This window comes from Homalodisca vitripennis, chromosome 5 (genome assembly GCF_021130785.1).
Source record: "Homalodisca vitripennis isolate AUS2020 chromosome 5, UT_GWSS_2.1, whole genome shotgun sequence".
In the NCBI taxonomy this organism is placed as follows: domain Eukaryota; kingdom Metazoa; phylum Arthropoda; class Insecta; order Hemiptera; family Cicadellidae; genus Homalodisca; species Homalodisca vitripennis.
In genome coordinates this window covers 85,573,934-85,596,525 of record NC_060211.1, presented here as the reverse complement: position 1 = coordinate 85,596,525, position 22,592 = coordinate 85,573,934, and the positions used below count along the sequence as shown (strand labels likewise).

Here is a 22,592-nt window from a genome sequence, read left to right as displayed (position 1 = left end):
AATCTGTTCGATCTCAGACGGTTGAAATCCAATTATTTAAGAAAAATTAGCAAAATCTAGGATGATGAGATGTAATGCAATTTCTTCCTTGGAGCAGCGTAACTCCTCAGGCCCTGCTACCGGCAAATAAACAATTTAATTATTTTCTTACGATCCAAATCTTCACAACAAATGCTCAGCTTGAAAACTAAAAGGCTTAAGTTGTCACTAAGTATTACTTCTGACTTTTCAGTTGAAATACATGATTTTCCCACGTTAGCTTTTATGAATATTTTACGAAAGGTGGTATATTTGATAGAATACTAAAACCCATGACACCTTTCATAAACAAATCACTGTGTGACATTATGGTTAATTGTAACATTGCAACACAGGACTCTTTCAAACATAAATTGTTACAAGCCTTATTTAAATTTCAGCCATAGCATTAATGAATACAAATATTTCATCTTTCACAAAAATGTACAACACTACTATTTATACATTTCAAAAATCATTTTCTATAAATCCACTAGTATTTTAACAACATTAGAAGTTAAAATGAATTTAAAATCCAACATTCAACAACTAATTTTCATGTTTGTCTGAATCAACATAAATGAGTGAAGGAGTAATAGTAGGTATTACAAAAATATTAAAAGTAAGCTGTTGATGGCTAAACAACACATTTGAATGCTGTCTTGCTGAGATTTTCATATGTATTAAAAAATACATATATGTGTGTGTCTATGTATAGTACATGTTAATTACATTGCATCATTTTATTATTAATACTTTTTGTCAGTTGAAAGTAAAAATTACAAACATTAATTTTAATAAGAAATATTTGAGATTTTGAAATTATATAACTTATTATTTGATGGAAATATAATTCTCACAAAAATTAATTTTTAACTCTTATAAATTATTTAATACATAATTAATAATTTATGATTCCCTTTTCATTCCAAGAAGTCTAAGAACTACATTGAAAACAAAAGCGAAACAACTTTTTTAGACCAGTTCATACTATGTTAAACTGGTCTATGTTACTAAATATTCTGATCTTGATGTTAAACTCTATAACCAGTTTTTTTAAAAAGACCAGTTTTGTTTGTATGTAAAAACAAAAAAAATTAATGGAAACAGTATAAATTCTTAAAAGAAACATGTATTCATATTGCACGGTATGTTGTATTCATTATTCTGTATTTTTGTATTTGTTTTCCTTAAACAAGGATGACTTTTTGAAATAATATAAATTGGCAAATTCCATAAAAATAACTGAGGAATTTGAAAATCCAAAAGATACTTAACAATAAACCAACCAACATTATAACTTTTTTAATGTTGGTAAACATTTTAAATTGAAACTAGGCATTTTAGAAATGAACAAACAAGTCAAAAGCAGGTGAATTTAATTAACTTATAGAGGTAAATAGGAAGACAATGTCAAATATCAATGAGGTTTCATTTGACATGAACAAATTAGGTTTCAAGAACAAATTATGAATCTAATTGAAGTTAACAGCCTACTTGTAATGAGTGCGTTTACTTGAATTGAGACATCTTTCTGACGTTTACTAATTATAACGACACACAGTTTAACTTTACTGAATTGATAAACGATCACTTTATAAATTATGGATTTGTAATTTCATAGTTTTAAATTTCATTATAGTTTTGTCTGATAATTGCCAGTGTTAAAATGACATAACTTTTCTCTTTCTATAAGAAATTTTACAATAATTTAAGTCTGTGTTATTGAGTGTTTGTTTATTGATTGTATTAGCAGGGGTTTCAACTAATTAAAAAGTGTTTGAAGTTGCATACCTTTAGTAAAAATATTTGACTTAACTTACAACTCTGAGAGTTCAATACAAATAAATCACAAGAATTGTACAGTAGTTTTAAACTTTATTACAATTCCAGATTGTACAAACGTACAACCAATGAACGTAAATAAAGGTAATCGTGATTACAATTAGTTTTCTCTAATTAGCTCAATCAATCTATCCTTTCTTTTAACAAATTCTTAGAGAACAGTAATAGACTCATATTTTTTGCAAAAACATATTAATTTTTTATTTAAAAAAAAAACAAAACAAGAAAAGAAAAAAATTATGAAGGCAGTGTTAATGTATTGTTCCCCCAGTCCAAGAACTCCTACACTAAGTATAATGAGAATTTGCAAGATCCAGTTGGTTGTGGCAGTCTCTTAGATAATACCTATTTTTAGATGATATTTTCTTATAATTTTTAATGTAAATATATTGCTTTCAGTTTAAATGTTACGTAAATTAATACTTTTATAGCTTCTAATTAAATATAATGCTGTTTGTCTTATTTAAATTTGGAAAAATAAACATAAATTATGGTTAAACTTATAGCTTTGTAATGTGGAATAAATATATTCTTTTACAAAAAATACAAAAATATAATTTTATAGATTGCTAACCATTTGACTTTTCCAATGTTCCATTCAGTACTTCACAATATTAACGTTCCCATAAATATTTTATGAGCAAAACTGATATGACAATGTCAACTTGCTAGAATAACAGTTGCACACTGTTAAGACGAAGGCTTCATGGTATTTACCTAGTGTGAGCAGCACTGTTGCTGTTGTTGTCTGTAGATGAAGCAGCCACACACCACCTGACCATAACTAAAGCTCACATGTGAGTACCACAACACAGAAACTCACAGGACAGACTGACTGACTTGACTGGCCTTCCTCTGATACTGCTTAATATTCCATGTGGGAGTCTTCACTTCCTCATACCTCTGCAGGTGACAACATAGCCACCTCTCTGTCCCTACTCCTTTCCACACCAGTCTCTTTATTGTATCATAAAATATATTAAAAGTTTAAAAAACTACAAATCCTACTAAATAGGCTTCTCCAAACTTGTGATACTATGAGATGAACAGAACTTTTAGTTAAGCCTGACGAATGGCTATTTTTCAAAGTCAAAGTCAAAGTCAAAATCTCTTTATTTACAATTTCATTGAGAAGTGTAATGGCGTCAAAAGTTACAATGGTTATGGATAAAGTAAAGGTACAATACATCAAGGTTTGATTTTGTTGTAAGATAACATTTCATGCTCTAAATCATTTCTGTAATTCTGTTTGAAAAACAATAACACATTAAAAAAAATAGAATTAGCAATTATATATATTGTAGTTTTGACTGATTGGTTTTTTTTTTTTTTTTTTTAACAATCTCCCGGTTGAATTATGTTGACACAACACAACGTTCTGATTCTAATAGATTCTGGCTGCTCTGCTGCAAGAGAAACACTTACAGTATTTTTTTTTTAATTTTTACACAATTTTTACATGTCACACACCACTGTAAAGCTTATTAAACTCTCTATGATTTAGTGAAATTAAAACAATTTTGGGCTTACACAGTTGAAGTAAATCAAATAATAATTAGTATCTTTATAAAAAAATTACATTCCTTGATATTTTTTTACATATGAGGATTAAAATTTATGTTAGCCTTAATTTATATATAGCTTGTTCTTAATTTACTCTTTTTGTGATAGCCTTTACTTCTTTTATTTCTGTTAGTACCCTAGAAAACAGTCGGCTTTGTACAAAGGAATGTATCACTTTCAATGGAGTGATGTACAAAATGTCTAATATATTACACCTAAGTAGCAGCACAATGCATGAAAATATTTAGTATCAACCAACAACATTACTGTTAATAGTTATTTCATACGAAGCTTAAGAAATTGTTGCATGATGGCGAGCATAGAGTTATAATAAAGCAGAGCAAGACAATTAGAAATTAGCACTAAACTCCCCAACACAACATTGCGATTTCTAGCGATTGGCCAAGAGAGGGTAGTTACAGTTTTTGACTTCCTGTATAGCAAAGAAGTTTTATCATTTTATAGGAATCTAAGATAGTAAAAGTGTCGACTATCAGTCTTAATTCATATGATCGCCCATAGCTTTGCAAAGGTAATCATTACCCCACCTATTTCATTCAATTTTTATTATACACCTATTATTATTTTCTATAAGCAAAAATATACTAGTTGTAAGAGAGTAAAGGAACTGATGGATAGATCACCGAAAGTGCAAAGTATGAGGTGATCATCAGCTTTATATTTCATTACAATCTTGATTTAGTGATTGTATTACATTTCTAATCAATTCATAATAGAAGTTAAAAAGAACAATGCAGGTATTGTCTACCCTTAAACTCCTCCTTTCCTTAAAGGAGTTTTCTCCTTTAACTGGGTAGAGGTGGTATTTTGTGTAGTTCTACTAACTTGAACTGTTTGGTACCATTCCTGGTAGCTGAGTAGGTAGCACCAGGAACCCAAGTTCAAATGTGCCTCGTTTGGGCAAAGCATTTTTGCACCTAACGAACAATCATTTGATTGCAACTTGAAGAATGCAGTCCAGGAAATTCAAATAAAATGTTTGTCAGTGTGGTGCAAAAAGAACCAACCCTCCTAACAAAATCACCTTCAATTTCTTCACTAGCTTCAGTACATGAAATAAGGACTATCAACCCCCCCAATATTCCAAATAAACTTGTCAGGGCACCAAAACTTAAATAAATTCAAGACCAATACTTTACAATCCAACAACAAACAATTGATGATCTGTACAAATGTAATGGACTGAAAATCATAAGGTAATAATGCAGCAATTTCGCAGGAAATGACAATTTGGTGGACAAACCTATGTGAGCGAATGTGCGGATTGGAAATTAAAGCAGACTGATTACGCCAGACAGCCAGACAGATGACAGCCGCAAACAGTGTGAGCACCAGATATGTCGACAAATAGCAGTTAAATGCACTGTCAGCAATGCAGTACTGTGAGTTTATCACAGACACTATCAGTAGGCTTGTGGCCACAGGCACAGTTCATAAAACAATCTGTGCATCAATCATTGCTATGAATCATCATTCACCCAACTATCCACTAATCGTTATTATGTAATTAATTTAGGTTCAGTAAATCCAGTTATGAAATCAGTTTTAATTTAATATCCTCCCAATGCTTAATTTTAAAAATTGTATACAAAGAAAAACTATTTATTGCAATAAACATTATCATTTATATAAATTGTATTCACCCACAAAACTGAAATATATTTAGCATTTATTTTAAAATTGTATAAATGTCAAGTTTTATCCTCATAAGTATTTGGAAAGTAATTATGTCTTACCATGGCAAATAAACTGTTTGATAAATGAGGCTAAGATTTTTATTTACTTATATTAGTTATTTTTTTGAATAAACATTCAGCTATAGTGTGGAAGATCACAGTCCAAAGCAATCTGAAATACCAATTCCATAACAAATTGAATGCAACTGAAACCTTGTGTATCCTTGGCAGATGTTCAATGTTCGGTATTTATCCATTGACAGCTTTACCCACCCTGGGGCGATAATCCAAGTTGGCAAAACACTGTTTCCCTGTCAGCCACAGAGGTGGCAGTTTCTCACAGGCCACAAAACCCCTCCACTTCTAACCTTAAACAAGTCCAAGTATTTTATCATCATTGGTTCATCTCTGGCAAGAGGCCCAGTCTGTGTCGTCTGCATTCCTTTACTCTAGCATTGTCAACAGCGATTGTTTCCGTTAATCATGGAAAAACAACAACTTAAGGACATTGTAATTACAGAAAATTGAGCTGAGTAATTGATGACGACAATTACAACCATTCTGAACCAATGATATCTGCACCTAACTCATTTAACAAACATCAGCCATTATTAAATGGTTATCAAATAAACTACAACCCTTTGCAATTTAATGCCAATTCCTTCAATAGACTCTTGCCTCCAAAAGAGGGCTCTGAGGGCTAGTTTTGAGGATTGAACCAACATAGCTGAAGGGAGTTCTACAAATCAAGAGGTACTGCAACATTGGCAAACCTTTTAATTTACCATTCCATGGCATATATTTTTCAAACAGAAGTAATTTTTATGTCTTAGATCATTCTTAAAATAGGAGACAAAACAAAATTGTAATTAATAAATTCAGACTATCTTTATTCAAAATTCTCTTTTTTTCTTTGGTCCACAACTATTTAATTCACTGCCTCAGTCAATTAGATATTAGAATAGTTTAAAATTATTTAAAGTTTATTTAAAGAACCACTTGGCTGGAACAGGTTTCTATAGTATACAAAAGGTCCACTGAGAGCTTCCGATGTGATGGAGCAGGTGTACAATCGCTTTCTTAAATTTAGTCTCCAAATGATTACTTATTCTTATTGTTATTTTACTCACTGTTTTATAAACGTTTCCTGTTATATATGTAATTATAATATGTTATGTTAAGTAAATTTAAGTCCTAAGTTTGTTATTATTCATTGTTAATTTATTGAACGATCTGAAAATGTACACAAAAAATCCTGGTGTTTAACTGTGTAAGTAATAATGCATTTAAATTGTATGTTTTGTAGTCAGTAGCATCAAAATACAATCAAAATTGGGAAATCTATAGATCACACCCCTGTTATCAGCACTGGACTCTCTTGGTTACCAGACTATCCATTAATAAAAATGGCTTTACAAAGAGCCAATCTTAGAACGTAACAATGGTATTACATTTGTTACACCATCCTCAGACATTCATTACATTCATTCACTCATATTATATTCTTCACTCTAAAAATATACTTAGGTATGTCCAGAGTCTCCAGTTAGTTATTAGTAATACAAGGTATGTCCATAGTTTGCTGTTAGTTATTTCTAATAATGGGTATTTCTAGAGTTTCTAGTTAGTTACTGGTAATACAAGGTAGGTTCAATAAGTAATTATTGGCTGAGCATTAGTACAGCTTATCATTCGTGGGGCTGGAGATATCTGTCTGTCAGCACAATATCTCTAAACCGAACTGACGTATAGACTTGACTTCGTGCATGAATCCTCATTCGTGCATGAATCCTCATTTCTATATGATTGACACTGAGTTTGATGATGATGCATGTCACTCTTCATATGATTTGGCTGACCGTTAGTGAATAGTGAATATTATTATTATATTGGTATTATGGCAAAAAGAAAAATCAGAATAAATAATTGAGAAAACAAATTTAATACATTCACAAGAGGTTTTAACATGTAACATATGCCTAACTATCACAACTCATACAACATCATTTTTTGGTGAATTGGCAGTTGAAATTTTATTATTTAACACGTTCGCTACCAGGCGGCGCATATTTGCGCCGCTCGGGTCACCGTAACAGACCAACGTTACAAAATGTGGTTGTTCTACACAGACCGAGAATGATTGGTGTGAGACTAACCATAGACCAAGGATAAAATATTGTTGAATTGAGCTATAATTCAACAAAATAACCTAAAATGTACGTCTGTACTGTTCTTATTTGATATATTGCTGATTTGCGTAATTTTTACGGCGGCGCATATGTGGGACGCTCGGTCTATAGCATCAAAATCTTAACATAGACCAAGCGTTCCATATATGAGCCACTATTTATTTGCTCAATTACTGAAGGTTTTAGGGTAAGTTTCAATCAAACATGCATATCTTATTATGATAGTATTTTAATTCATGGTACAAAAGCTCAATCAACAGAGTCATAAATACAAGTTCATTGAATGTATTATTATACATATCTTATTAGGCTGTAGGCCTACAATAATTTTAAGTTTAGAAATTAAAAAAGTAAAATATAAGAAAATTAAGTAGAAATAAAGTTTATTTTATTTCAAGGTACAAAAACATAAATGGGGTTCTTTTTACTCTACAAGACATAATACATGACTGTTAACCCATATGTCATAACTAATTAACAAAATAAGTGAACATTTATTAAATAAGTTATTAAATTTACACTTATATTCAGAATGTTCCACGCTACATTATATTTAAGTGCTCACATATTCATAGTCTAATTATTGTGCCACTGGTTATAACAAGTTGGGATGATAGGCCATGATAGGACGTAATTTTTAAGATATCCAGAGACCAAGCGTCCCACATGTGAGCCAGACATCCCCATAGACCAATACAAAAGTATCAAGCCTCTAAAATAGACCAGTGATTTTTCATGGCAATAATAGTGGCATGCAAACAGCGGCGCAAATATGGGACGTCAGTCTATTTGAGGTGCCCCGAGCGGCGCATATTTGGGACGCCGGTGCACGGGAAGAAACCGTGCGGCTCATATTTGAGCCTGTTGGTCTGTGGGTACACGACTTTTCTTAACATGGTGGGTAGCGAACGTGTTAAACACTGATATGATAACCAATTTAATAAACAAAACATGAATGTATGACATAGTTACATATTTAAAGAAAATTTTTATTTGCAGACTTTAGATTTTAGACGAGAATGAGTTCTATGATAGTGCGTCCAACCTTGGAATTTGGCTGAGCGTTGTTGAAACCTAACGCTCAGTATTCTACCACAAATTTTCTTTTGTTTGTTGGGGTATGTAAAAATTATCTTTACTGTATGATTGTCTGTAATCCTCTGTCAATAGTGAAAAGAGCTACAGAATTTTGCAATGAACATCAGCGAAGCCTGTTACACAGCACATCGTACTCCTACTTTATTGATTATATATAAAGTACTTCCAGAATCCACGATTAATAATTGGTAAAACAAGCTATGCGTAGAATCTACAATTAGTTATTGGTAATACAAGGTATGTCCTGAGTCTCCAGTTAGTAACTGATAATATGAAAGATACTTCCAGAATCCATGACTAATTAGCAATACAGTGCTTGACCAATCTCTAAACATGGCCAATTACATTGTGAGGGTCAGGCAACTAACATCCAATTGTGGTGTCAAGTCAAATTTGGAAGCAATCAATATCTGAACTGTAATAACAGACACCAAAATATCACTAATTACAAGTGCCATTAGGGGATCCATCAACCAGGTGGAGGACAAGGAAGTTAATTTTAACTGCACTTTAAATATGTTAAAATTGAATGGTAATTAATAAGATTTTTCTATTATACATAATATTAGTTTTTATATTCTCTAAAACCATTCATAACATCAAAATTTGATTTGCTACATTACAGTAGTTTAGTACTTAATACTGAATATTTATAGTAGATTTACATGGTATAAACGTAAAAAAACAAATCAAGAGCTACTGCTAATTCATACTCTTTATTACTTATTATTCATACTTTTATTTTTATTTTATCAATTCTAGGGAATTCCTACTTTCATTATTTTTATGTTTGTTAGTTATTATTGTCTTAGTTATGCAACAGTAAGCTTTCTAGTCAGCTACCAGAAGATATAGATAAGGAATGCTGGAGACAAAAGAGTGTAGTAGCATGTCACAGATATATACATTACCGTCTTATTATGTTGACAGCGCTGCGCCTCATTACTGACGCAAGCAGAAATCTAAACCTAGGATACTAGACATTTCTGGTAGAGCCCCATATTGTACAACTGCACACTAGTGTCCAGCCAAAACCAGAATACTGTAGATAGATATAAAGAGACCTAAAGTTTAGCATGGCACAAACCTACTAAATAATATAATAGCCCTGTTATGTTGACAGCACTGTGTGTCAATACTCACGCTAGCAGAAGACACTAGATACATAAGGACCTAGACAAACCTAGGATACTAGACATTTCTGGTAGAGCCCCATATTGTACAACTGCACACTAGTGTCCAGCCAAAACCAGAATACTGTAGATAGATATAAAGAGACCTAAAGTTTAGCATGGCACAAACCTACTAAATAACATAATAGCCCTGTTATGTTGACAGCACTGTGTCTCAATACTCACGCTAGCAGAAGACACTAGATACATAAGGACCTAGACAAACATAGGATACTAGACATTTCTGGTAGAGCCCCATATTGTACAAATGAACACTAGTGTCCAGCCAAAACCAGATAGATATCAAGAGACCTAAGGTTTAGCAAGGCACAAATATACTAAGTAACATAATAGCCCTGTTATGTTGACAGCACTGTGTCTCAATGCTCACGCTAGCAGAGGACACTAGATACATAAGGACCTAGACAAACATAGGATACTAGACATTCCTGATAGAGACCCATAGTGTACATCTGGACACTATTGCCCAGCCAAAACCAGAATATTAAACAAAATCAGTTCCAAGCTCTGCTGCCAAAACCTAATATTTGCTGATGGTCTTAAGATTTACATAAAAATTAGTTATGTTCAGGATCTGGCCTCTTCAAGAGGGTCTGACCCTTTTTGATAAATAGAATTATTGATAAAATGGCAGTATCTGGTTCGAATCATGGCGGAGCAAGTACTTTTTGTAATTCAATGTTTATTGAAATTAAATTTGGCTATTGCCATTCATACAACTTTAATTAATGTAAATAAAAATAGTTTGACTAGTATTTAGTCTTCCGATCATATGTTAGTTTGGTTATTTAAACACATATGTGACAGAAACGACCAAATACAAAATAATTGAATCGTAAAAAGTAAGGGCTCTGTGGTGTAGTGGTAGCACACTCACCCGGCAAGTGAGAGATCCAGGTCCGAGTCCCGGCGGAGTAAGTTCATTTGTGATTTGTGTTTATTGAAATTTGATATATATATATATATATATATATATATATATATATATTTACTTATTTATTCTAATGCTATTTTTGCACTGGTTTTTTTTCATGAAATAAGTTTGTTCTTGTTACAAATTTACTTTGTTCGCTGAATAAGTATTTTTTAATCTTACGTAGTTTATAATATAGTTTGTATGCTAGCAAAAAAAAATTTATCGTGATTAGGATTTGTAATTGTTATGTTGTTGAAACAATAAAGAACACAGAATTTAAAAAGACCTAACATTTAACATGGTCCAGATCTATTTTGTATCATCATGGTATGACTTTATTGGAATTGTTTAACCATCCTAATGGCATGATTTAAGTAATGGCTTGATTAACTCGGTTTCGGGGTTCTCTCTCTGAAGTTTTCAGCCAATTATCCATTGTTATGTTATTTTCTAAAATTTTAAATGGTATAATTTGTTTTGGTATATTAATTATTATTTTTTTTATTCATAGCTTTACTTAAAATTTGCAAAGACATTATTAAATATATTTAATGTTATTTACTTGAGATCAGAACCTTTTCTTTCCAAATATTTCAAAATACAATGTACATCTTTCTTAAGATCAAAGTAGAGATAATTGTATACCAGTTTGAGTTTGTTTGTTCTGAAACGTTTAAAAACAGGGTTGAATATCCTTTGTTGAGTTAAAAAATATATGACAGTTATAGGAAATTAAATTTAAACTAAAAGTTGATTTTGTGCAAATATTGTTCATGTATGTTAGTGGTCAAATGTATAACAGTTTTTCCCAAGAGTAGAATGAATGAAAATTTCTTAGTAAACAATAAAACTATTTCAAAATTATTCAAGGAAACACTATTTCTAATTAGCTGCATACAATGAATGTGGGTTAATATCTATTCCATGAAGCAAATAATAACTCTTTGTATAACTGAATAAAGGTATTAGATCTGTTAGGTCAGGGGTGCCCAACCTTTTTTACCCAAGGGCCACATTGTAAAGCCTTTATGGCCAGGCGGCCAACATCCCAGGGAATTTGGGACCCCAAACAAAACGTATTGCCCGGGGTTTGTTCCAGAAATCTTGTGCAAAATATGAGTTTTAAGGTTATTTGGCCCTTGTTTCCTGATTATTGTAATTTCTTATTATTTATTAGTTGTTAGGTAAAGGTTTTATAATATATTATGTGTTTAGGTACTTTTAGTAGAAATAAATATAAACCCAGACTTTTGGATGTTTGCTCTAATTCTGAGGGAACAATAAAAAAGTCACTAATAAATTGAATACATTGATTTTAATTAATCCTACTAGGATACTAGGACATACAAATGACGTGGCGAGTGGTGACCTTAAGTTGGGTAGGGGTTACGTCGCCGCACCGCGCGCTGTGCTTTACGCGCGCTCTATTCGCCAGCCGGCAGCCACCACCGTAGTCAGTGAAATCTGTCTGCAACTACTTTACTTCTTTGAACACTCATACTCCACCAAATGAATACGACTTGTTCTACGTGAAATCGGCTGGACTGCTTGGTTCTCAAAATTTGTATTTATTTAATATTTCAAATGCTTGTAAACAAATTTGGTTGTTTTGGCAACAAGGCGGGCCACATAAAACTGACTTGCGGGCCGGATTCGGCCCGCGGGCCGTAGGTTGGGCAGCCCTGTGTTAGGTATTCATGAACTGCTCTCAAAAGAATCTGTAGCATTTTTTTCAATTTTGATTTATTGAGCATAAATCAAAATGATTCAAATTTTTCCAATACTTCTAAACTCTACTTCATTATAACATACTGATTTGTCAGCTGGCCATTGATCGGTTTCCATCAGTTCTTTCTTATTTTTTGCTGATTTTGATTCTGGGTTGGATTTGTTAGCAAGAATGTTCTTGTTTGGAGTGTTTATTACGCTTGATGTAAGTCAGCCGTTATACATTACTAGAGTAATCCTAAAGTGAACCAGTTCTTGATTTCTGTATAAATGTTATACTTCGTGGAGATTTAGCAAGATCTGAGATGGCAACAAAAACTGCCGGGAGAGACCATTGTTTGTAGCTTGTAATGTCGAATTTTTGTGTCCATTTCACATTCTTAAAATGGTCATATGTTCCATAACCATAACATAAAAATTAAACAGCTCAGAAAGAACTTGATAACTATTCAATTCTTAGAATCTTGGATGCTTGATTTATTTCTTGTTCTAGCCTTAATGTACACTATGTTAGTCCACACTATCTATTTGATGATTTACTGAAGATAGAGTAATGTATCTTAGCATCACTTAGATCTAGCTGGAGTCAATGATTCAGGGTTAAACAATAATCTAAGGAAACATTTCAAGCAATCATTCAGCTACACCTGTTTTTCTCAATAAAAGGAAATGATGGGACTTTTATTTTAAGTAATCAACAGCATGTATATAAGAGATGACTGGAGAGAATACATGCTTCTATTTATAAAAATATATAATTCCTTTAAAAAATGTTATTAAAAGTCTTATTTTCCTAAATTTTATTTCAATAAAAATACTTGATTTCTACACATTACATTTGTAGGGTTCTCTAAGGCACCCATTATAAACCCCAATTTTATTTCCAATATATTTTGATAACAGTGCGAGTGAACCACAAATTTGTTCTCTAAGTGTTGAGTTTGATGAATTTAAAGAGGTAAAAAAAGTACTATTCCCTTTCTATTATTTCCTTCTTTTTTTCATCCTGTTCTCCTTTTCTTACGGTTTACACCGGTGGTTTTTTTTTTTTCAACCTGCTAAGTCAAATAATCAGATAAAGTTCGTTCCTGTTTCTCCATATTCTACTAAGGTATGTCTTGCTATATCCAAGTACGCAGCAACAGAACACTCACCTGTTAGAGACATCTTCTACACTAACTGCTCTCGGAGTGGGCGGCTGCAGCTGGGTGGTGGAGGCGTGGATCGAGTCTTGGACAGCTGTAACAGACAGTTCAGTCAGTGCTAAGCTACTCATCACACAAGTACTGCTTGTTGATACTGGTTACTACTCAAAACTACATTAATATGAATAAATGGTTCAGTAAATATTTTATTCTCTTCCACAAAGCAACTATACTAATTATATAGAAGAAATTATTTTGACGGATCAAAAAATTATATTTTGCTTTTCAATGGAAATCTTTGAGTGTGTATGTGTTGTGCTATAATCAATGTCATTACACTTTAAATTATATGTAAAGCACATTACAAGGAAACTAAATGCACTAACTGGATTCTTATATACAGAAACATACACCATTCTAAAGCTAATTCAAAAGTTTTAGCACATTAAATTTTAGTTTTAGATAAATTATAATTGAAACTGTAAGGGACAACACAAGGATGTACTGATAAAAAAAAATTCAACTACTAAATAAAATATTTCTCTAAAAAAAAACTCAATTTTTAACAATAGTTTTTTAGATTTTACAAATTAACTTTTTATTTTAGAAATATTGTGTTCTTGAACTAAAATCAAAGATTTTGTAAAATATTAAAAATGAACTTTAGAGATTATTTTTTATGTTGTGTAACAATACAATGGAAACCAATGAAACCCAAACACAAGGTCTTAACCTAAACTTTTCAGACATTTCTCTTATTGTGGAAGTGATTATCTACAACATTTACTGAATAAAGTGTGCATTTTGAACCACATTTTGCCACTATTTATTAATGACATACAATTTAAATGAACATGATTGAAAACAATAAATTTGTACTGCTAAGCAAATTTTTTTATTACATAAGTTCACTGTGGTTAATTAATAAAATTTGTCATAGTACTACAGACATAAAATAAAGAGTTTTGTTAAAGAGTTAAAAAAGACTTTGTTTTTAACACCTTACAGGTTTATTAAAAATACCAAAACATTGCATAAATACCCAAAATACTGTAGAGATTGTTTCTACTAATTAGTGCATTAAGTGTTTTAGGAAAATAAAAACTCATTAAAGTTGCTTTTATTCCCCTAAAGCTATTTTTGCCTAATAATAATAATTTGTTCAAGTGATAATATTATTAAATTTTTTTAAAATCTGCTTAAAGTAAATTAATGCAGGGAATTTGCAATGTTTCAAATTGACATTCCGATAACATTTTTGAAACCATGCAATTTGTTTACATATTATTTAGATGCACTGCTTTAGACCTACTCTTCCCTGATCTGCATTTTCATTCTAAGGACAAAGTTAAAATTGAGTCTTTTAGTTTTACTTAATTAAAAAAGGTTTCATATTTGTGAAGTCGCCTGAAGATGAAACATTTCGTTTCGAAAGTCCTTGTCAAAAATAAACAATATTGGAAAAGTGATGTTTTGATAACTACTAGTTTTAAATGTCCTATTGTTGAGATCCACCATAACATCATCCATAGAATCAGCATTATCACTCCCTGAATTCAATTCATCATCACAAACTCGTGTCAATGATTAATTTGCCTTCTGATACATTCATTGCACACTAAAATGTTTCAATATAACGCATACAATATAAATAAATCTACTGATACAATGGCTAAACATGATTGCTGTTTGAATTGCGGAAACACAGCTGAACTCTAGTATATAATTATAATAATTATGGTGCTAAGAGTTCACAGAGGAAAACAAGCAGATGCTGAAGTCTAGCAGAAAATGTTAAAAATATGTGAATGGTCATTGTTAGTTGTGGGATAACTTCTTGTGTTAAATAATATTATCAAATAAGAGAACAATAAAGGCACAAATGTGCTGAAACCAAACATTTTCTGTGGCACTAATTTGTAACATTGCTATATAATATTATGTCAGAAATCGTTAAGAGATTAGGCAATTAGCATTTTGTTTCTACACAATAGGAATGAAGCAGCTGAGATAATGAGAATTTTCTATTATCTTATACAAGCAGACTCAGTGTTCTTAAGATAGTAGAGAGCTAAAATGTTCTCCACAAACCTGAAAGTATTAAACTTCTTTGGTAGTGATCATTTCTTAGAAATATGATATATTAACCCAATATCATAAGCTCAACCCAAAACCCTACTCTCCTACCAATATTTATTTACTCTCCAGGAATAAAACCAGAAATCTACAGTCTTACACCTGTGTAGGTCATTCCTCAATTTATTTCACTTCTAAAGCTTATAGTAGTGTCAAATGTAACAAAATCAGGAAATACTCACAAGGCTGCGGACTCGTCGACAGAGGAGGTGGTGGCGGTAGAAACACTTGGTCCAGTTTTCCGACTATTAACACTACTCTTTCATGTGTCGCTTTCAGTGTTGCAACTGCTTCTTCGTGCGTCACATTCTCCAGGTTCCTGTCTCCTTGCTGCAACATAAGAAAGAAACATACTGATAAATATAAAAACTTTCAGTGTTACTACTTTTTCTTTGTGCACACATTCTCCAGGTTCCTGTCTCTTGCTACAAACATAACAAATGTAGCTACTGATAAATACAAGAGCCAATCTGAAAGTTTTGATATACCAGCAGACAGTGCCTACTGCAATAATATTATCATTCTTATCTAGCTGTACGAGAGCCAGTTAGTCTTGATAGCAACTTGTATTCATCAATGTACTTGTGTCATCTGTTCAGAAAAATATATTTTGTGAAGTCATAAAGTTATCAATAAAGCATTTTCGCATTAATGTTTTTTAAGTAAGTTTGAATTAAGAGGACTGCACCCAATATCTCAAAGTTACCTTTATTTCTTAAGCACTAGCCGTGTTATTATTTATAGGTGGCATCTGGAATTTTAAAGGCGTTGTAATTCAATTCAAGATGACAAACGTTCAGAAAAGATGTATTCTGCTGTCACTCAAGAAAACGTTAGGTGGTCACGATGATCTAACAGGACAGACACTGCACTTTTTAAATGATTTCCTATCCTAAGGATGGGAACTGCAGCACTGCATATAATTTTGTATGACATTTAGAACTACATGGGTAACTCGTGATGTGACAGATGAACAAAAAGTTGAGAGTGTGAGGATCAGTCAGCAGACCCTTCAACTAATGGGGTAAATAATGGTGGTTATTGGATTATTACCAAAATTGTAATTGATAATGAGACATTCATACCATTTTATGACATTCCAAGCAAGGAGAGAGTCACATACAGGTATATGTTTCTAGACAAGCACCCCACATAATGGTCAATAAACAATGATCAGTGAAGAAAGTTATGTACACTGTTATCTTCAGGAGTACAGGACTGGTGAAGGCTATTAATCTAGAGGGACAAAGGACTGTCATATCAAGTTGGTAAGCTGAAAAATGCTTGCTAGAAGTTCTTTAAGATTTGAACACCAAGGATTTATTTTCCACCACAACAATCTCACACTGCTACAAAAACTTTGGAGTTTTTGACCGAAGATGGCATCAAAATGAATGGAGGAATCCCCTCATTCATCAGATCTTGGTATGTACAATTGCTGATTATCCTTCAATCTATAACATTTGTGCAATTGTTGCTTTGCTTTAGAAGCCGAAATTGATGATAAGATTTGTAAATATTTTTACTCCATTAACAAAATTTAGTGGTTGGGTGCTTTAAATGAATGGAAAATTTAATATGAAAAGTGAAAAGACGCTGGAGAGGATTACTTTGAACACGCCTAACGTTTGATAAGAATAACACAAATACTCTTTGTATATTCCAACACTTACAGTGACCCTTGTATACAAACTTTCAGTTAAGTATTAGCTTCTTTATGTATCTTATTCTCTGAGTTCCTGTTACCTTGCTGCAACAGAACAAAGATATTACTGATAAATATACAAACTTTCAGTATTAATACTCTTTCTTCATACATCACATCTTAATGAAGGACTGTCTCATTAATCACTGATAAATATACAAACTTCCAGTGTTGATAATCCTTCTTTATGTATCACATCCTACAGATGCTTGTCTCCTTGCTGCAACATAAAAAGGATAATCATTGACAAATATACAAAATTTCAGTGTTGATACTCCGTTATGCATCACATCCTACAGATACTTGTCTCCTTGCATAAGATAACCGCATAAGATAACATAACAAAGATAACCACAGATAAATACACCAACTTTCTGAATTGCTGCTGTATCTTCATAGTCACATTCTCCAAGTTCTTGTGTCCTTAGTTCCATTCTCCTTTCCCTGTTATAGTTATGTGTAACTGACTCAATACACATTTCCTTGTGGTGAGTCACTTTGTCGCTTGTGGTTAAGTATGCAGTGTATTGTCCTGAAGCTATTATGCTCAGTAAGGTGTGGTTTGTTTTTATGCACTGTTTTGTGTTAAGTCGTTCACTGATGTTTCCAAGTCCATAACAAAGAAAAAGCACTTTGCTCAAATTTAAGTATTAATTACCACACAAATTTTTGAATATTGCTTTAATATACACATGTTTAACATAATAAATTTCTTTGTGACTAATTTAAAAAAGTGACAATGCTTTCCTTTTTAAAACAACAGTGTAGGAAGAAAAGATTAAAAATAATTAAAAAAAGTAAATTTGTAGTTCATAAAGGACAGTAAGATTTTGGATATTTTTCACCATTATGTTAAAAAAAGTATATCACTTAGATGGTATACTTTTTGTAACATAACGATAGCAAATGTCAGAAATCCTACTATACTTCCAAATTATCCATTGTCATTGATAAACTTTAAACAAAAAACTGTAGTGAATAATAAGAGAATAGAGAATAAAACAGGTTACTTGAAATATTTAATTTTTTGTGTTACAATCAAGATTTTTCATTTATTATATTACAAAAACTCTCACAAATGAAACTGCTATCTCATGAGAAATGAAAGACATTTAATCAATCACTTGAGTAGCTTAACATTAAGGAAAATTACTACTGGAATAAAACTACACCAAGAAGACCACCTGAAAAGGGCTTTGAAACATTTAGAAATACTTGTCAGTGGAAAAGATAGTAGGAGATAAATGAAGATGAAGATTGCGGAGGAAAAAGGAAATGATTCATCAAGAGACACAATGCAGTATCCTGAGGCAATAATCTCCGAGAGCGAGAGCGCACACAACAGAGTGTTGGGTGCAACAACTGCGACAAATCCCTCTACAAACACTCTGACAGACTCACCTTGCTTGCACTTCGTCTGGACAACAAATATTTGCCCCATTCTATTATATTTCTCCTACTGGATATATCTCTATATCTGAGAGCCAAGTTAGCGTCCATTTGTCAATGGCTTTATAAAAAATGAAGTTGTCCAAGTAGAACTTCACCTTTTAGCTGCGGTTTTTTCTTTACAGCCATTAAGATATATAACATGAAATTGAGCAAGGGATGTGAAATTTATTATAACATTTACAAATTTAGTTTGAAAATCTAGAAAAAATTTACTACAATGTTCATTATTTTATTCATTCTGACAGTAACTGTGTTTCATTCATGAAATGAATTAATAAACATACATAATAATAACTAGAAAGAACAGGAGCCACATTGGATGTTAATGTGTTGCATCCTACCACAAATAACTTGGCTGTGACAAATGACTACTTATATAATTCAATTTTTCAAATGTTATATAGTGTACAATTACATAATTTATCAAATTAATGAGTTTCAAAAATGTCAGTTTTAGCAATTGAACTAAACTGAACAGGAACTATAACTACTGAAGTGGAATTGCTAGGGAAACGTTATTGAGGTTCACAAAATTGAACTGAACAATTACGAGGAAAAGGTTTACTGTACACGTGTAAACTTATGTTATAATACAAGAAATGATGTTCAACAGAACTGAGCACTTTAACAGCATTAAAGCTCTAGCAACAACAATAACACTAAACTGAAAAAAATTCCAAGGACTTAAGTGGTACAGTTTCAGGAAGTTTACTGAGGTCCACAAAGTTAAGTTGAACAGCTACAAGGAAAGTCCAGACAATCACTGTACACGTATATACTTGACACAACAAAACTACTTCGCCACAATAGCTTCCATCTAGGCCACATTCATTACAGAGGACCCAGTCCAAGTCTCATCAGCTCAGGTTATTCTAGCTGACTTTTTAATGAAAGGACATTTGCTGAAATCTGTTAAGACTTGGTACAACTGTGTTTAATGAACCCAATCAGAGTTCACCCCCTCAGCTAGAGCTCCATTTTCATTAACTAAATGTAAAGTAATAATCGCTAAGCAAGATTATATCTTTGTTACTTTTCCACTCATATTAAAAAAAATCTTGTTCTCAACTGAGTTGGCATGTAATAATTTTACTTTATTTTTTTGAATGATTAAAACTGAATAAGCTTAACGCAATTTCAAAAATTCTATACTATGTTCTACTGCACATAAATATTAAATTCATAATAAAACTTTAATTTTTCTCAGATAATTTTAATAGAACTTTATATCTTCTTTGGATAAATGTACAAAATAACTACAAAAAAATTACAATATGTGGTGATTTTTTAATTACTTTTTGGCCTGTGGTACTAGTAATTCAGTATTTTAGTTTGGTATGTATTATTGCATTAAAACATTTATTCATTACGTTAGTTCACAATACATAACTATTTACATTTTTAATCCCTTATTTTACCTACAATAATTGTAATAGTCATCTCTAATTTAACTTTTTAACTTTATATAATTGCCAACAATATATTTATTAAATTTGAAGAAATGGCAATGGCTAATTTTATTCCAAAAAGGATTGAGCAACAAAATTAGTACAAACTAGTACGTAAGTATCCATGAAAAGGCTTATGACAGTTAATTGATCAACATGCAAGGGCATACTAGTCCAACGGACATAAAATGTCAGTCAAATTTATAGAAGGACCTTTATAGTGCTCAATTATATGGAACATACCTTCACACCTTGTAAAGTAGGTTCTCAGTTGTTATAATTCCAATAACAATGATTTAAAGGATCAGAATTTTCGATTTGAAACAACAAGTACTGTTAATGTGAAAGAGAGTAAGTAAAATGTGATGGCAGTGAAATAATGGAAAAGATCCCATATATGTTCTATAACTTCGATTACAGCTGAAGACTGATTAGTAGATAGCAGATAGAGAAAACAGTTTCCCCACCTTACGAAACAAGAGTGAGGTTATTACTACAAAATAAAATTTTAAAAATTTGCACAGAACTCAAAACCTAGCAAAAGTTACATTAATATTTAGAATATAAATGCATACTGTAATAGTAAACATTGAAACAGATGAGTGTCCCTTCTCCCTACTGCAGACATCTTCTCGAATTTCCAAATTATTGAAAAGTATTACATTAATGTAGAAATATTCCCAAAGTTTCAGTTTAATGAAATAATCATTTAAAAATAGCAGAACTTGAGGGAGGTTTAGCTTCTTGATTGCTCAATATAATACTGTAGTGTATTGTGTGTGTTCCACCAAGCCTCATGAAAGGCAATGTAGCTGTAACATTAAGAAAAAAAAAAAATCATCAGATATCATTACACTTCCTTGTTCTTTTAGTAATGGTGATTCCATTGTCTTAAAGCATGTTAACCTTCTTCTTTGGATAGCTCAGAAATACAGATGTATAAGATCTATAAACTAAAGTATTTTTTCTGTCAAAAGAAATGTAAGTAATGAAATATATGGAACACAATTTGATATTAAAAAATAAAGAAAAGTCCTGTTTGTTGAAGAAGGACACTCACCATGGTATTCCTAACGGCTATGAGCTTGTCGCCCACGGCCAGTCTGCCATCTATCTGTGCTGCTCCACCATCCATGATCTTGGTGACGTAGATGCCATTGTCGCCGGGGATGTGTTGGTTGCCGATGCCGCCGGCAATGCTGAACCCTAGACCTTTGCTACCCTTGGCCAACTCTATCTCCATCACCCGCATGCTGCCGGGGCCCAGCCGCTTTCTTCTCACATACTACAATAAAACACAACCATTGCTTCATCTTTTTTGAGAATAAATGCTAAACAAGATAGCAAACACAGTAAAACACCATCACAGTAAGTCACAGGATATATTAAAAATATATGTTGGAATGAATTAAAGATAGGAACATTTTGGTTACTAATGTTAAAGAAGGAAGAGAGAATACTCCAATGTCTGGTTATCCAGTGTATGAGAAAATATTTAATTTTATAGCAATACATATATTCTTAAATTCACCTAATTAAGTAAAAATTTTTAAAGTATAAATCTTTTGAATTGTTTTCTACTAGTATTTGAAATTTAACATGTTACATTTTGCATAAAATTAAATTTAAAAAATTAGAAACAGATACACTGTTTTTAATATAAGTTGGTGTTCTGTGACAGCTAGAAAAAGAATGTGCACTATAACAATTAGACTTTAAACCTACTACCATAGAGTAATGTATTATATCTATATAATATTACAAGTTACATAATACATTACACTACAGTAAATAATGTTGCAACAGCAGGTGTAGTTTTGAGGTTTCCCTCTTTAAAGTATAATAAAATAAAATATATATGTTTAGTTTCTCATACTAAAGTGCAGTTATAACACACTGTAATATGTAAACTGAGACAAACATAGGACTGATGGAGAGTTGGTTAGCCAACCAAGTAGTACAAGTACAGGTTCTGATTATAAGCACTTGAGTAAAATATATGTTACTTACCATCAATGTCAAATTTTGCAAAACTAAGTGAAATTTAAGATCAATATGGCCTTTTAAAGTTCCAGGGGACAGGTTCATATTCATCAACAACCAACATTTTGAGTTTCTTCCTACAAGTGATTCGGCAGAGGCCACTATTTTTTAACAAACTTAATTTTACTTATTATGAAAGTTACATGTACTTATTTTCTGCCTCTCAAAAGACAATTATTGTATGAAAGCCACTATGTCCCTATCTACTATTTATAATTAGGCTATATAACTAGGTTTAGATTAGGTTATCATAAATATGTAACTAGTAGTACCAAAGTTAAAGACAACATTTGCGAGTACTCAAGTGATCTGAGCTTGAATTTGGATGTTTGTATCTTAACGGATGATTTTCTTGATTTTCTTTTCTTCCGAAGCCCGCAGTGATAGCCGAGGTTATTTCTGATCAGTACTTTCCC

The 22,592-nt window shown here is 31.9% G+C and overlaps 1 protein-coding gene across 1 annotated transcript in view; it reads right to left on the bottom strand.

Annotated features, from left to right (window-relative positions):
* Positions 1 to 22,592, bottom strand: part of LOC124362458 (disks large 1 tumor suppressor protein-like) — a 713,149-nt gene that overhangs the window by 79,904 nt on the left and 610,653 nt on the right. Inside the window, exons 8-10 of the mRNA XM_046816976.1 lie at positions 21,194 to 21,418; positions 15,711 to 15,858; positions 13,402 to 13,486 (exon numbers count right to left, since the gene is read on the bottom strand). Of these exons, the coding sequence (XP_046672932.1) occupies positions 13,402 to 13,486; positions 15,711 to 15,858; positions 21,194 to 21,418 (458 nt within the window). The remainder of the gene's footprint in view (positions 1 to 13,401; positions 13,487 to 15,710; positions 15,859 to 21,193; positions 21,419 to 22,592) is intronic.